The 16,688-nt window shown below is 44.4% G+C and overlaps 1 protein-coding gene across 1 annotated transcript in view; it reads right to left on the bottom strand.

Annotated features, from left to right (window-relative positions):
* LOC134934383 (adhesion G protein-coupled receptor E3-like) overlaps nt 1–16,688 on the bottom strand; it is a 535,434-nt gene that overhangs the window by 71,035 nt on the left and 447,711 nt on the right. The window contains exons 11-12 of the mRNA XM_063929832.1: nt 1,109–1,222; nt 812–999 (exon numbers count right to left, since the gene is read on the bottom strand). Of these exons, the coding sequence (XP_063785902.1) occupies nt 812–999; nt 1,109–1,222 (302 nt within the window). The remainder of the gene's footprint in view (nt 1–811; nt 1,000–1,108; nt 1,223–16,688) is intronic.

Genomic DNA, 16,688 nt, shown 5'->3' with positions numbered 1-16,688 from the left:
GGGAGGGACCGAGGGTCAGTAAGATTTTTTTTCAAGGCATACTATAGATTATATGACATCATCAGCATTAACCTCATCATCAATTAGATAAAATGTACCTCAAAGATCTTTAGATCCAGACACTAGGTTACAATTCATATAAAACATATGAAAAACAGTTAAGTTTTGCTGAAAACTGAACACACACAAATTTTGGGCTTCTGAGTCGAACCGAGACCTGGTTTGGGTCATCTCACCAAGTTCAGATCTCAGATCAAAAAAATCAAATCTTGTGTGTTTTGGGTTGCGTATAAGTCCCTCCCTCGTGATGTCAGGTGCCATTTTACACTGTAAATTGTGAAAAATAATGTTATTGTTGTTAATACTACTGAAGGAACAAAATCAGTTCCAAAGTTCAAGATTTTAGATGTTTTTATTAATTTATAAAAAAAATTCAGATTCGAAACAGAAACCAAAACAGTTGAGTGTGGTTTTGCCAAAACCAATACTCAATGTTTATTTAGAATAGGGATGACCATTGGTGGGTTAATCATTGATGGTCACTATTGAAGGTACTATTGGTGATTAACCTTGATGGCATAAACCCATCAACAGGAGAACCATTGATGGTTTCACCCACTGTAGGTCATTCCTACTGAATTACTCACTCTGCTGCAAACCAATCAGTGGTGAGGGTGGGCTTTGTGGGTCATGTCTGGGTGCGGAGCTATAAAAACTATGCAAACTATAAAAAAAAGATAGGCAGCTGTTACAGCTAAGGGAGTGAAGCTGTTTTTTGGAGTCACAATCTACCCTTCTTATTTATACTGACCTTCAGCTGTGCCAGGTAGAAGGATACTGGGGGATCCAAGTTTTCTGTATTGTTGCTTGTGATGGCACCACTTACCACCTGAGAAATGATCTCATTTGTACCTTCATGATCAGAGTCTCCTAATGCTCCAAGGACACTGCTATTTAACCTGGAATCTAGGGCTTTTTGTGAGATAAAAATAGCTCCACCTGACAAGTACATGAAGATAATGGACTATTATGAATATCAAATGAATTAAAGCCCATTCAATATTATATGAACATTAAGAATGGTAGCACACATTTCACACTTCCTTACCAGTTTCTCTGCTCACGAGTGAACATGGAACCTCCATAGTGTTGCCCAAGACATGTAATGTTATATTGGATGTTTCTCCAGTACAGATGTCTGAGGAAACCGTCATCTGAACCTCTTTAGAAGGAAAACATGATAATTACAGAGGGCATGAACAATTCCATTATTGTATGAAATAGATTGTAAAGGTACAGGATAGAAAGCGTAATTTTGTCTCCATGTAAATTAAGATACAGTATCAACAAGTCAGATTTATCCCACTGTATCTCCTAAGTTTCAGGATACTATGTAGCAGAGTTAGGAAAATAAGGTGTCTGGCTTAAGCAGATCTGGGGGCCAATTTGATGAAATTTTGAGGTGGCATAGATAGATCAATACATGGTCAATTATGCCTTGTTGTTGCAAAGTACTTTACTATACAATGTAGTGCATGTTGGACACTCATCCACAACAACATAAAATGGAACAGTAATGACTGTAGATGTGGAAAATACACAGAAAGTCTAGTTGTTGTTTTAATGGAGGTCGTTCCGAGTTTATCACTAGCTGAAAATGTTTGCTGCGCTGCGATTAAGTAAAAAACTGACATGAAGTGGGCGTTTCTGGGTGTCAACTGACAGTTTTCAGGGAGTGTTCGAAAAAACGCAGGTGTGCAAAGAAAAACGCAGGCGAGTTGTTCGCTCGGTAAAAATCTTCGCATCGCAGCGATTTTCCGCTTAATGCGCATGCGCAATGTCCGCACTGCGACTGCGCCAAGTAAATTTGCTATGTAGTTAGGAATTTTACTCACGGCTTTTTCATCGTTCTGGCGATCGTAATGTGATTGACAGGAAATGGGTGTTACTGGGCGGAAACAGGCCGTTTTATGGGTGTGTGGGAAAAAAACGCTACCGTTTCCGGAAAAAACGCAGGAGTGGCCGGAGAAACGGAGGAGTGTCTGGGCGAACGCTGGGTGTGTTTGTGACGTCAAACCAGGAACGACAAGCACTGAACTGATCGCAGATGCCGAGTAAGTCTGGAGCTACTCAGAAACTGCTACGAGGTGTGTAATCGCAATATTGCGAATACATCGTTCGCAATTTTAAGAAGCTAAGATTCACTCCCAGTAGGCGGCGGCTTAGCGTGTGTAACTCTGCTAAATTCGCCTTGCGACCGATCAACTCGGAATGAGGGCCAATGTTTTCTTCATGAATACAATTAGTGACAGGCTCCTGCATTATCGAGACTGATGTCTTCTCACCAGATTCAAGAGACAGCCAAGAGTCTTCCTCACAAGCCTCATGAGCTGACCAGCACAAGGACATGTCATTCTATTGACATACAGTATGTACTTTGTAAAGTTATGAAAACAATGTGAGTATATTATTATTGTATACTGAGGATTGATTCTTTCAATTTTATTGGTGAAGATTAACTCCATACAAAATCACATGCCCTAGAATGATAGTGTTTCACATATTACTGTCATATTATTTCTGCTGTTTCTGGTGAAAAACAAGACTACAGTATACTATGTTACAGTTATTTCAGTTCATACCTCAATGTGATCCTACCCACTTCAAAAATAAGGACATTCAACATGAGTGGAAGATACAAAGTAAGGATATGAACATTCCTATTCTGCTCCTTTCCTCAAAGAACTCCCAGTCTGTAACTTGTCACTTCCCCCATTCTCTTCAAACATTATGACTTCTGTAACTGGACAGGCCATTACCCCTATAATATCAGCACACTCACTGATTTATAATGTGTATAATGTGCTCGATTCTTTGATAAAGCCCCCGTGAGAGGAGCAAAACGCATCAGAAGCAGAATATTGGACCCCTGTACCAGCTTTGGAACCCAGAACCGCATTGCCATCCTGCGTCACTGTCTCTAGACAGACGAAAATCGGGAGGAGAGAGAACGCGACTGTGGTGCTTGCAGACGGCATATAGAGGTGTGGACTCACAGAGCTTGGAAGTCGGGTAATTAATCAGCACAGCAGGCGCCAGCGCAGGTGCCGGTTCCCGCAGCCCGAGACCACCTTGTCTGTCATTGGGACTCTCCCGTGCTAATACTACAGGTGGAAGCCACACGTAAGGCTCCAGTGTGGAGCGGTTTCTTTTAACATTATTATTCTTCTTTGCTGAGCAGCAACTCATTGAGGAACTCCAATACAAATTAACTCTCAAGGATACTATTTGTTACATGGGTTCAAATTACAGCTGGTATTTGATTGTTTGAATTCAATATACGGACTGAGTTTTACCTTTACCATTATAACATTATATTTTTCTGTGCACAGAGTATGCCTAGATCCACCTCCTTAGGAAGTTTATAATATTATATATGAATATACAGTGTTAGTGATTTTATTGACCGGTCAAGTTGTTTATCTGTGAAATATATATATATATATATATATATATATATTTTATGTATTAAAATATATAAAATATATGGAATAACAAGTTTGATTTATTGAACTCTTAGCCATACCATATCATTTATAGCGCAAGAGGGGATTTGTTAAGTGTTCTCTGGTTATTGGTACTTGGGATTTCCAAGTGCCGGTTCTTTTTGACTTGTTCTACCCCAAGTCAAGCTCTTTCCTGCAGCATAAATATAAAATAATTTTTATTTTTTAATACTAATATTTGATCACCAGGACATGGTGATGATTTACTAGCGCCTGGTTATATTTCTTTTTACTGTATAATGTGCTCTGCCTGGCGCAATGTGTATAACGTGCTCTGCCTGGCGCAGTGTGTATAACGTGCTCTGCCTGGCGCAATGTGTATAACGTGCTCTGCCTGGCGCAATGTGTGTATAGGAGGTTCTACCTGGCACAATTTGTATAAGCGGCATTACTGTGTGGTGCAATGTGAATTGGCACTATCATGTGGTCACGCCCCTTCCCCATGAAGCCACGCCCCTATTTTTTGCGACACGCCTTCGGCGCGCACTGTCCACTCATCCATGCTTTGGAATATGGGAGGGGGAGCACCTATTCACTTTCTGCTGGAGGGCACCAAAATGTCTAGAAACAGCTCTGGTAGAGTGTCCTGTATGCTACACAGCCCAGTAGTATTGTCACCCCCCTCCTCCCCCTTGCAACACTTTTGTAGTGTCCAAATCAAGTATGTGTGTTTTTATATTTGAATCATTAATAAGATCAATAAGAACCTTCATTCCGATGGGACCCAGAAAAGGACAGGTAGGACCCCAATTTTTAAAAGTGTGGGGTCCCTGGGACCCACTTTTTTTTTTGGCTCAGCGCAATCACTGAAGGTCTAAGGTGGGTAGGGTGGGAGCTGTTGCTAGGTGGCAATCCTATTCCCTAGGACAAAGAGATTGCAGATCATAGATTCCTGCAAGCTAGTGTTTGCACATCAGGAGGCTTGCCACCTAGCAACAGCTGGAGGGTAGCCTACCACATACCTGGTGGTTGCTCTAAGGAATTCTATCCTTTGAGTATCGGGAGGCCTCCAATAATGTTTAATGAAGGTACACCAACATGCTGCTTGCATTATAGACTGTAATGTTAAGCCTCTAGCCGCTGCTGAAGTGACAGCGGCATCGTGAATGGACTGTACTTTGAAGAGGGAGGTGTCTATTCCTGAGCTCTGCATGGCAGAAATTATCCAACCCCTGATTGTGGAAGGTATGGCAGGACGAAAAGACTTACGACATGTAATAAAGAGGTTGGAAATGTTGTTTTGCCATGGAGCTGTTAATGTGAGATAAGCAGATAGGCATTCGACTTTGCAAAGGTCGGTATCCAGCTGATCTCTGACTAGATCAAACTCCACCAGAGGGGTTTGAATGGGGCTGGTCTTTGTGTGTCCTTTCAGGACAATATGGAAACCCATTGGAGTGGTGGGCATCCAGGGTTCAGATGTGTTTATTAAAGAAAGTTTGGCTCATCTAGCTGCAAATGCCTGTGCTAGCAGTGAAGCTAGCTTTCTTGAAAGATCAGAGATGTTGGCAGCTGAGGGAATAGTGGCTAAGAAGCTCAAAATGGATTAGTGTCCCACATGGAAGAATATCGCGGGCATGGTGGCCTAGACTAGAAAATACCTTTGAGCAATAAAGTATAGCTTGTTTTCTGTAAGGCCTGGAATCAGAAAAGCTAGGAGCCTTACAAACGTACGGTGGTGGAATCCAGGCATGACTGTAACTTAGCAGCCAGGAAATCCAGGGCTAAGTTAGGCTTAGAAAGAGAGCCCAAAGGCGGATCCTGAGAAGCCTGCCAAGACATAAACTCATCTATGATGGACTGGTATCTGGATCTTATTCTGGGCCTAAGGGAAGCATTTATCAAGGCAATAGAAGAGGCCAAGAGGTTTGTGGTGGTCAACAACCAAGTAATGTCGCTATCCACATGCAATTGGGAAGCTCCTGCAGAAGGTCTGGAGTCCCTTGGAAGCAATCTTTGGACATGCTCAGGGGAGGCTTGGGTCCCTTGCGGAGGGGGGCATCAAATTCTGGAGGGCAATATACTAGGATAAGTTGAGATACCCTGTCTGCTTTGATCTTGTGGAGTACCTTCAGTAGCATAGCTGGGGGAGGAAAAGCACAAAGAAAGAGCAGATTTGTCCAGGGAAGGACATTGCATCCATGTGGAGGGCCCCTTGAGTCCAGATCTTGGCCACAAAGGTTGGAACCTGTGTGTTTGATGGAGTTACAAACAGGTCCACCTGTGGCTGACCGAAGGTTCTTACAATGCTGAGAAAAACTTCCGGTTTCAGAGATGCCCACTCCAACGTGACTTTTTTCCTGGATAAGGAATCAGCTAACTCATTTAGCTCTCCTGGGACGTATGTTGCAAACAGGAGTATAGAGCATTCCACTGCCGAGTTCCAGATGTCTATTGCCTCTTGGCCGAGAATGAGGGATCAAGTGCCTCCCATTTTGTTGAGATAGGACACTGCAGTTCTATTGTCCAGGCAGAGGCAAACTGAGGTCTCACAAAAATTTGGAGGGACAAGAGAGAAAAGTGCTAACCTGGCAACCCTTAATTCCAGTGAGCTGTTGAATCTTGAGTGGGCCACCTTCCCCTTACAGCTTGGTCTCTTGCAAATGCAACCCAGCCCATAAGGGTCACATCTGGAATGCAGACTATGTCTGGTGGAGGAGGTAGAAGAGGTCTGGGAGAGGGCAGTGAAAGGTTTATTCAGCAGTGGATTTCTTTGAGAACTATGGGGATAGAGGATTTTGCCCATCCCAATCCTACCCTGACAAAGGAGAGCTGATTTAAGGATCTGAGAATGTCTGCATATGAGGGGGCATGGAAAAAACCTGGATCTAAGGATCTTATCTTCCCTATAACTGTGGCCAAGTCCCTCAGCGAGAATCGATGCTTGAGGGTTCGAAATACAAAGTCTTAAATGTCCCTCCACTTGTCTGGGGGAACTGCTATCGATAAAGAAGGGTATCTATTGAAAAACCCAGAAATACAATTGACTGGGAAGGTGTTAACATGGACTTATCGAAATTTATGTAAACCCTAGATTTCAGAGGAGTGAGAGGATGAGTTCCTTGTGAAGTAAAATGGTTTCTTGGCCTGAGTGGACCACCAGGAGGTCATCTAGGTAGATTATACAGCGGATCCCTTTCTGACAGAGGTGAGAGACCTCTGCTTACATAAGGCGTGTGAACGTGTTAGGGGCATTGGAAAGCCCGAAGACCATGACGGTCCACTGATAGAGGACGTCCTTCTACAGGAACCTCAGAAGCCTCCTGTGATTTAGATATACTTGATTTGTATGAAAGGCCTCCTGCCAAGCAGGAAAAGTACGTCCGCTAAGGCCTCCATACGGAAAGAACAAGGTTTTATATGTTGGTTAAGAAATTTGAAATTTAAGACCGGTCTGTATGAACCATCCCGTTTCCTGACAGGAAAAGGTGACTGACCCAGCCCTTCATGGAAGCATCTGCCAACCCTTGCTGCAGGGCAAGGGATAGAACACCATCTAATAACTGACTGATGTTTTTTGAACAGGGAAATATTTGGAGTGGAAAATGGAAAAGGGGGAGGGACAGACCTTTTTCCACGATCCTTAGCAACCCCCTGTCTGTGGTGATCTGCCTCCAGGAGACTATTGCATGGGAAAGACAACGAGGAGGTTATAAAGTTAAGTGACTTACCGTATCCTCTGTCTTTCCTGAGGGCATTTGCGCCACCGAACACTGTGCCTCTCGCAATCTGTGTTTGGGATGGACCTCCTCTGAGAGCTCTGGGGGTACCCCTTTGGTCTCAGGTTGAACTGCAGGCTCCCGCAGGATGATCTTACTGAGGAAAGGGCCATTAGGGGGGCTGAAGGCCCTTAAGGTCTACAAAGGATCTGCAAGCTTAATAGCAGACCTTCACTTCGTCTATAAAGTCAGGGACCGAAAAGATCAGAATCTGTTAGGTTGGGAACGTCTACTGGCCTGGGAGCTAGATTAGTCCGGCCTGCACTAGCTACCCAGTGAGTTCTATGAGAATTCTATGAGAATTGGATATAAAATCAAATATCTGACCAATCATTAGGATAGCCCTACTAATAGCTTTTAAGAGGACTCGCAGCATCTGAAACTTTAAACTGAATTTTCCTCAGTAGTTTGTCAATAGTGTCACTCTGGGCCTTTTCCCGCACAAATGAAGTGAGAGCCGGAACAAATAGGTATGAAGCAAATAGGTCATAAATGTCTGGGATGCCAGTATGATTATGGAGAACCATCTCATCTTCCCTAATAAGTGCCGTTCTAAAGGCTAATTGAGCAAAATTGTATAGATGAGAGCATTCACGCAGAGCCTAGTGAGATGAGTATATTTTAGATGGGGGCATTCTGCCCTCTAAGGATGCACTAGTTCTAGTTACCTTCTCTGACTCCCAATCTACTGGAAGGTAACTAGCATCTTTTGATGAGTGAGATAGGGACAGTATATGGCGATGACTAGCTCCCTTATGAGTGCGCTGTTGTGCAAATTGGCGGTCAGAGGCAAGGAATATGTGCCGCCCGCGGGCAGGAGAGAGCGGCCTGCTATGGACCTTAGAGGTCTTCCAGCTATGGGCAATAGCTGGGAAATATACGTTATGGTAAGAACTTACCGTTGATAACGGTATTTCTCCTATGTCCACAGGTTTCCACAGGATAACATTGGGATATGATGGAGCGACAGCGGATTGGCACCAAATGATCACAAGCTTTCTGGCCTTCCAGGATGCAACGGGCTCGTCCATATATTCCCGCCCACTGGCTCAGTCAAATCAGTTGTATTCCAAAGCATTTAGGCAGGAGCATTATGTAGAACCCTAGTCACACATGCACACCATTCCATTCAAGAGGGAAGAGGTTAGTGAGTATAAAGATTCTCAAATCAGGTGCGTCAGGGTGGGATCCCTGTGGAAACCTGTGGACATAGGAGTAATACTGTTATCAATGGTAAGTTCTTACCATAACGTATATTTCTCCAGCAGGGTCCACAGGATAACATTGAGACTTCCCAAAGCAATTTTTAGTGGTAGGGCCGCTCCTGATTAGACAGGAGAACCTTTAGCCCAAATTCACAGTCATGAGAGGCAAAGGTATCCAAGGCACAATGTCTAATGAATGTGTTAATAGAAGACCATGTGGCTGCCTTACATATCTGTTCTGCTGAAGCACCATGTTGTGCTGCCCATGAAGGACCTACCTTACGTGTAGAGTGAGCAGAGACATTGTTATGAACCACAAGTAGTGGTTCATTCCTGTTTGCTTTCCATTCATGTATTTTGTATTATAGTTCTGTTTTACATGCCAGGATTTCCCCTGTACCTGTTTAGAAGACTCTAGTTGGCCACCGGTGGTGAGTCTGTGTAATTGCAGCCTGATTGCTATGGGTTAATTCTCCCCTGCAGGTGTTTGTGCAATTACCTTGTGCCTGGCTTCCAGCCATCCTGATTGGGGCGTGTTCCCTTATTATATTACTCTGCAGTTCTGAGCTGGTGATAGACTTTTGTAAAAGATACCTTGAGAACCTGTCAGTTTCTGGTGAACTGCTTCCTGCCCTGGAGCGTTCCTGTCCTGGAATCCTGTAGTTTGCCTATCCTGATCCAGTAATCCTGTGTCTTGGTGTCCACCGGTATGTAGTTGGAATTCCGCCGGTACTCCGGTCCAGAGAGCCAGTGTCTGCAGCTTTAGGGGTTCTTGTCCATCTGCCAGTATTCATACCGGTTTCGTGAGTAGCTTCTCTGCTGCATCCCTCGGCCTAGGCCGCAGCGTCTTGTTATATTTGTTTTGGAGTTTCTGCAGAGGGTTCTGCGTTGGCTGTCCTCGCCAGTATACGACTGTCTCGTGTAGGCGTGTGGACGTCATTGCCTTTGTTGTTGTTAGTCTTGGCGGCTTAGCCGCACATACTTTCATTTAGTACTGTAGCACCCCTAACTTTGTATTTCTGTCTTTAGTTAGAGGTTCCCCTTGTTCTCGCCCCGTCTCAGTTTACGCCTTGTCTCCAACTAAGACCGGGGGGCATCGGAGTTGGGCAGACATAATCCGCCCTTCAAACGCGGCTGCCGTGGGCCCAAGCAAACATAGTCTCGCAGGCATAGACTGACCACGCGGGTGAGATAACGGAGTCAGGGGTTCTGTAGGGGTTGCTGCTGAACTCCGTTCCTAGCCGCAGCATTATGTTCCTGTACTTGGGGCTCATCCGCCCAGTTTCAGGAGTACCAAGTACAGTGAACGTAACAGACATTAGCTAGAACAGGGAGATCAGCTTGAGAATATGCTTCTAAAATAGTCATTCGAAGCCATCTTGCTAGCGTCTGTTTAGTAGCAGGCCATCCCCTCTTGTGAAATCCGTAGAGAATGAAGAGAAAATCTGTCTTTCTGATGGCACTGGTATGATCTACGTAGATTCTTAATGCACGGACTACGTCCAGCGATGCTTCTCCCGCAGAAAGTCCTGATACCTGAAAAGCCGGGACTACAATTTCTTTGTTAAGGTGAAACTTCGAGACCACTTTCAGAAGATAACCAGACTTAGTTCTGAGAACTGCTTTATCTGGATAAAAAAAATCAGAAAAGGGGACTTACATGACAGCACTCCTAAATCTGATACTCTTCTAGCTGATGTCATAGTCAGTAGAAAGAGTACTTTAGCTGTCAACCATTTAAGATCCACTTTATAAGTGGTTCAAACACAGCCCCTTGAAGGGCTTTGAGGACCAGACTTAAATCCCAAGGTACTGCAGGAGAAACATAGGGTGGTTGAATGCGCAGCATTCCTTGGAAAAAAATACGCACATCCTGTAAAGTGGAAATTTTCTTTTAAAACCATACAGTCAATGCTGAAACTTGAACTCTCAAGGAAGTCACCTTCAAACCCTTATCCATTCCTGCCTGAAGGAAATCTAAGATTCTGGATACTCTGAAAGATTTTGGGTCCATACTTCTTTCACTGTACTAATGAATATAGGCTTGCCAAATTCAGTGATAAATGCGAGCTGAGGAGGGTTTCCTTGCTCTGAGCATAGTTTGAATTACCTGCTGTGAGAAACCTCTTGACTTCAGGACAGAGGTTTCAACAGTTACGCCATCAAAGACAGCCGATCCAGATGCCTGTGATAACAAGGACCCTGCATTAGTAGATCTGGACATTGAGGGAGCAGAATTGGAGCATCCATCGACATTCTCTGCAGATCTATGTACCAATGCCTTCTGGGCCGAGCCGGAGCTATTAGAATCATGGCACCCCTTGCTTGTTTTATTTTCCTCTCCACACTGGGTAACAGGGCGATCGGAGGAAACAGATATGCCAGATGAAAATCCCATTTCACTGACAGTGCGTCCACAAGGATCGCTCCGGGGGTCCTTTGTTCTTGACCCGTATGCTGGAACTTTGTTGTTCAGACGGGATGCCATGAGATCAATTTCTGGCAACCCCCACTTGTCTACTAGAGTCTGAAATACTTCCGGGTGTAGACCCCATTCGGTTGCACGAATGGTGTGTCGACTGAGAAAGTCCGCTTCCCAGTTTAGGACTCCTGGAACGAACACTGCGGACATTGCTAGAAGATGGAGTTCTGCCCACTTTAGTATGTGACTTACCTCCTTCATTGGGGTATATTTACTAAAGTCCTGCTTTTGACCGAGTTGGTGTTTTTTCTTCAAAGTGTCATCTCAGGAATTTACTAAACACAAATCTCGGCAGTGATGAGGGCATTTGTATTTTTTTTGAAGGCAAAGAAAAAAAATACGAATGAATACACCATTGTTCAAACACGCCTGTTATTTTATACAACTCGGTAATTTACTAAAAATTTGAATTCACAATCACTGCCGGCAATAGCCAAACACTGCCGTGGAAAAATACAAATCGTAAAAAAAAGCAGTTTTAAAATATACCTGCTTTTTTTTACCGTGTTCTGATAGGCATGCACGGATCCGTGAGATCCGTGCATGTTGATCAGTGGGAAGGGGCGGGAAAGAGTTAAAAATCAGAAAAAAAAATTGCGTGGGGTCCCCCCTCCTAAGCATAACCAGCCTCGGGCTCTTTGAGCCGGTCCTGGTTGTAAAAATACGGAGGGAAAAATTGACAGGGGTTCCCCCATATTTTAACAACCAGAACCGGGCTCTGCGCCTGGTCCTGGTGCAAAAAATACGGGGGACAAAAAGCGTAAGGGTCCCCCGTATTTTTAACACCAGCACCGGGCTCCACTAGTCAGAGAGATAATGCCACAGCCGGGGGACACTTTTATATTGGTCTCTGTGGCCCTGGCATTAAATCACCAACTAGTCACCCCTGGCCGGGGTACCCTGGAGGAGTGGGGACCCCTTAAACCGTGAGGTTAAATGGGGCCAACCACAAGAGTGACCCCACTTAACCTCGTGGTCTACCGCAGACCGCAAAGTTCCCACCATTGGATACAATGGAGCGCCTATGCGCTACATTGTATCTACAGTGCGCAGCATGACTGACAGCTCAGGAGCGCACAGCCAATCAGGAGAGTGCCATAACGTGGCGCTCCCTGATTGGCTGAAGGGACCCTCTTTGACAGCAGTCACGGGAGTCCTGCCAGTCGGGGAAAGGGAATCCAAGTGTAAACATGGGACCACTTTCAGTGCGTGGTTCGGGTAATCCGTTTTTTTATTTTGCCAAGTCCCTGGATTACAAACTTAAGAGGACCAATCTACACAGGATTGTTTGTGAGTATAATTTTTATTTACAGGTACCCCGGGATTCTACTGGAGAAGAGGACCGACTGCTTCGTGTCAACATAGATAAGTATGTATGAATGTAAGTGTGCATGTATGTTTAATATAGGTGTGTGTGTTTTGTTTTTATTTGGGTATTTTTTTTGTAGAAGAACTAAAGGTACCAGTGGGCCCGTTTTTCCCCGCATGCTGGTACTTGTGGTTCTCCAAGTACCAGCTTGCGGGGGAGGCTTGCTGGGACTTGTAGTACTGCTACAAAAAACAATATTCTTTTTTTTTTTTTTACACACAAGGCTATCAGTCTCCTATCCACCGCCCTTGGATAGGGGGGCACAGCCTCGGGCTTCACCCCTGGCCCTTGGGTGGCTGGAGGGGGGGACCCCTTGATTTAAGGGGTCCCCACTCCTCCAGGGTACCCCAGCCAGGGGTGATTAGTTGGTGATTTAATGCCAGGGCCGCAGGGACCAATATAAAAGTGTCCCCCGGCTGTGGCATTATCTCTCTGACTAGTGGAGCCCGGTGCTGGTGCAAAAAATACAGGGGACAAAAGATGTAGGGGTCCCCCGTATTTTTAACACCAGGAGCAGGTGCAGAGCCCGGTGCTGGTTGTTAAAATATGGGGGAACCCCTGTCAATTTCCCCCCCGTATTTTTACAACCAGGACCGGCAGAAAGAGCCCGAGTCTGGTTATGCTTAGGAGGGGGTACCCCATGCAATTTTTTTCAGAATTTTTAACACTTTAAACACTTTTTTTAAGGTATACAATGAAGCCCTGCACGGATCTCACAGATCCGTCCGGGATTCATTGTGTTAAGTTCAGCAGCGTTTTACTAATAACTCCCGTAAAACACTGGCAAAATTACGAATGACATTGACATCAGAAAAAACGAAAATGCAGAATACGATAGCATAGTAAATGAGGCGTAAAAAATTCAAAAAGTTGCAAATTCACACATTCAATGTCATTCGTGTTTAATCTCCCTCCAAATCCCGACAATTACAAATCTTAGTAAATATACCCCATTGCTTTTTGGCTGCGAGTTCCTCCATGATGCTTGAGGTACGCTACTGCCGTTGCATTGTCCGAGCGGATCTGGACTGGTTTTCCTTGCAGAATGTCCTTTGTCTGAATCAGTGCCATGTATATGGCCCGAAGTTCTAACAGGTTTATTGGCAGGCAACTTTCTTCTGTCGTCCATTGTCCCTGGAACCATCATTTTCTGGACACTGCTCCCCAGTCCTGTAGACTGGCATCCGTTGTCAGGATCTCCCAATCTGATATCAAAAAGGGTCTCCCCTTGTCTAGATGGGATGTCTGTAGCCACCAGGCTAATGACCTTTTTTCCTTTACTGGAAGTATCATCATCTGTTTCTTTATTGTCTGATGTACTCCATTTCATCTGGCCAGAATCAGGTCTTGAGTGGAATTGTGCATATTCCACCATGTCAAATGTTGACACCATCAACCTCATCACTCGCATCGCTGCGTGAATGGATATTGTTTGACTGTGCAACAATTCCTGGGTAAAAATATTTTCTGCAGACTTGAATCCAATACAGCCCCCAAGTGAATCATCCGTTGTGACGGAATCAGAGACGACTTTGCCCTATTTATGATCCATCCGTGTTTCTGTAGACAACTTATTGTCTGTTGGAGATGGCTCAATAGCAATTCCTGGGATTGTGCCAGGATTAAAATATCGTGAGGTATGGAAATATCCTTATTCCCTGCTTGTGGAGATAAGCTGCCATAACCACCATGATCTTGGTAAATACTCTGGGGGCTATGGCTAACCCAAAGGGTAAGGTCTGGAATTGAAAATGTTGCTGGAGGATAGCGAACCTAAGGTAACACTGATGTGACAATGCTATATAGGCACATGCAGGTAAGCATCCTGTATATCCAGAGATACCATGTAATCCCCCGGTTCCATGGGCAAAACTATGGAGCGTAACGTCTCCATGTGGAACCTTGGGACCCAAATGTATTTAACATTTTGAGATTGAGAATGGGCCGAAAATGACCCATTTGGCTTCTGGACCAAAAATAGGTTGGAGTAAAAACCCTGCCCCCGTTTTGCTGGGGGTACTGGAATAATTACCCCGGACTGAAGCAATTTCTAAACTGCTTCTTGCAGGGCCCTGGCCTTCGCCTCTATATGAGACTGGCTGGTGCAAAAAAAACCTTTGAGGAGGCTGCTTCTTGAAAGGGAAAACATAATTCAGAGATACCACTTCTTGCACCCAAGCATCTGTTGTCGACTGCTGCCATATGTGTGCAAACTGAAGAAATCGGCCCACTACCTTGGAGTCCCCCCAGGTGGAGGCCCGCACTATCAGGCTAATGGTTTCTGTTCTGGTTTGGAAACTGGACCTCTGGTGGCCCATTGCTTCTTTGCTTTACCAGACTTATTGTACTGGGTCTGATTCGATTCATTTTTACCTTTTGTTTTACCTTGCCACCAAAATGTCCGAAATCCCAATTCCTTAGGCTTAGGGTTATAACTGGCAGGAAACCTGACCTTCTTGAATTCTGCTTCTGACTCCAGAATATCTGTCAATTCCTTAACAAAAAGAATGTTCCCAACAAAAGGCAAAGCTTCCAGAATCTTCTTGGATTCTGAATCGGCTTTCCATGTACATAGCCAAATTGCTCTGCGAGCAGCTACTGTTAAGGCTGATGCTTTAGAAGCAATCGTTCCCATATCCATTGCTGCTTCTTCTAAGAAAAGTGCAGCCTGTTTTATATGAGCTATATGGGACTCCTGCTCCCTAGTAGGTGCTGGGAGCCCGTTTTCTAGTTCGTCAGCCCATTCAACTACTGCTTTTGATATCCAGGCTGAGGCCATAGCCAGCCTTATGACTGCCCCTGACAGAGAAAAAATGTTTTTCAAAAAACCATCCACTCTTCTGTCTGTGACATCATTTAATGACATAGATGGCAAAGGCAAAATAGATTATCGCACTAATCGAATGACGTGCGTATCTACCTTAGGAGGCACTTCTCTTTTTAAACAGTCCCCAGTTGGAAAAGGGTAATAAGAATCCCATTTTTTTGGAATTCTATATTTCCTATTGGGTGTAGCCCAAGCTTCCTCCATAATTTCCGTCAGTTCCTCTAACCCTGGAAACTCAACCCTAACTGTTTTGGGACGTTTAAACACAGTTGCCTTAGTTTTTATTATTGGCTCAGCTGAATCCTCTAGAGACAGAATAGCCTTCATTGCTCCAATTAACTCAGCTATATCCTCTGAGCTGAAACCTTCCATTTGTTCTTCATATGGTGAAGTAGAGTATATGGAGCTATCCTCATCTGATGTATCATCCTGTGTAGTCTGTGAATTTGATGATATATATACCCTTTGTTTATCAGCTTGTTGATTTGTAGAAGCTGTAGGTGCTATACCATAAGATGGGAGCTGCATGTATGGGTTAATAGTGTACCCTGTTCCTGAAGTTGAAGCTGTAAGTACCAACCTGTCAACTATACTGGATAAGGTTTGTGCAAAACATAGCCCAAGGTGGATCTATTTGTCATTGAACAGGGATCTGCCTTGCAATCTGCTGAAAAGCAAAACAATTTGCACATAACCCATCATGTGCCAGCTGCTGAGTTGATAACCCCACCTTGCAGGATAAACATGTTATGAGTGTTGGTGTTACTGTTAATGTAACCCCTTCACCTTTGCCGCTCTTAGACATGATAAACAATCAGCTTTTCACAGTATACTACACAATCTGTGACTGTAATCACTTTACTTGTATACAAGGGATATCAATCTGACCCCAACCCAAGCACCAGCATTGAGGCTCAGAAGAACCACTGACAAACATATATAAAGTCACACTAGCAGTCAGTCACATGTTATATATTAGTCATATGAGCATATTATCAACTACGAACACATTTCGAGTATGTAGGAGTACATTTACTGAATTCTGTTCTATACAGTTATTCAATGTATTCAGATGCATTGCGAAGAAAACAACAGTAATGTACACAAACTCATATGCAATAGGCACCAAACTTAACTATTCATACTGACAAAAAGTAGATAGAAATTTAGTGCTGTATAACCCTTACTCCGTAGAGTGGGATACAGGGAGACTCACCCCACTTCCAGGATCGATCAATACGTTAGCGAATGCTGAGTGGATCCAGACGCTACTAGTGTACACTGCCGCTCCGGTAACTTTTAGTGGACACAGGCGCTCAGTGAACGCTAGTGCATGCAGACGCTCATGTCTGCGACCCAGTCTCTTAGCGGTAAACCTTAGTGTATACAGATGCAGCGGCCTATGCTGCGACCAAGACCCCTCTTGGTAGCGTCTGAGATGGAAGTGAGGCAATCAGTTCATGGCGGAAGACGCGTGGAAACTGGTCATGAACTGGGGGAGGGGTGACCAGGAGAGCGTC

The sequence above is a fragment of the Pseudophryne corroboree genome, chromosome 6 (genome assembly GCF_028390025.1).
Source record: "Pseudophryne corroboree isolate aPseCor3 chromosome 6, aPseCor3.hap2, whole genome shotgun sequence".
NCBI lineage: Eukaryota > Metazoa > Chordata > Amphibia > Anura > Myobatrachidae > Pseudophryne > Pseudophryne corroboree.
Note: the sequence above shows the minus strand (reverse complement) of the source record. Positions and strands in the feature narration are given on the sequence as shown.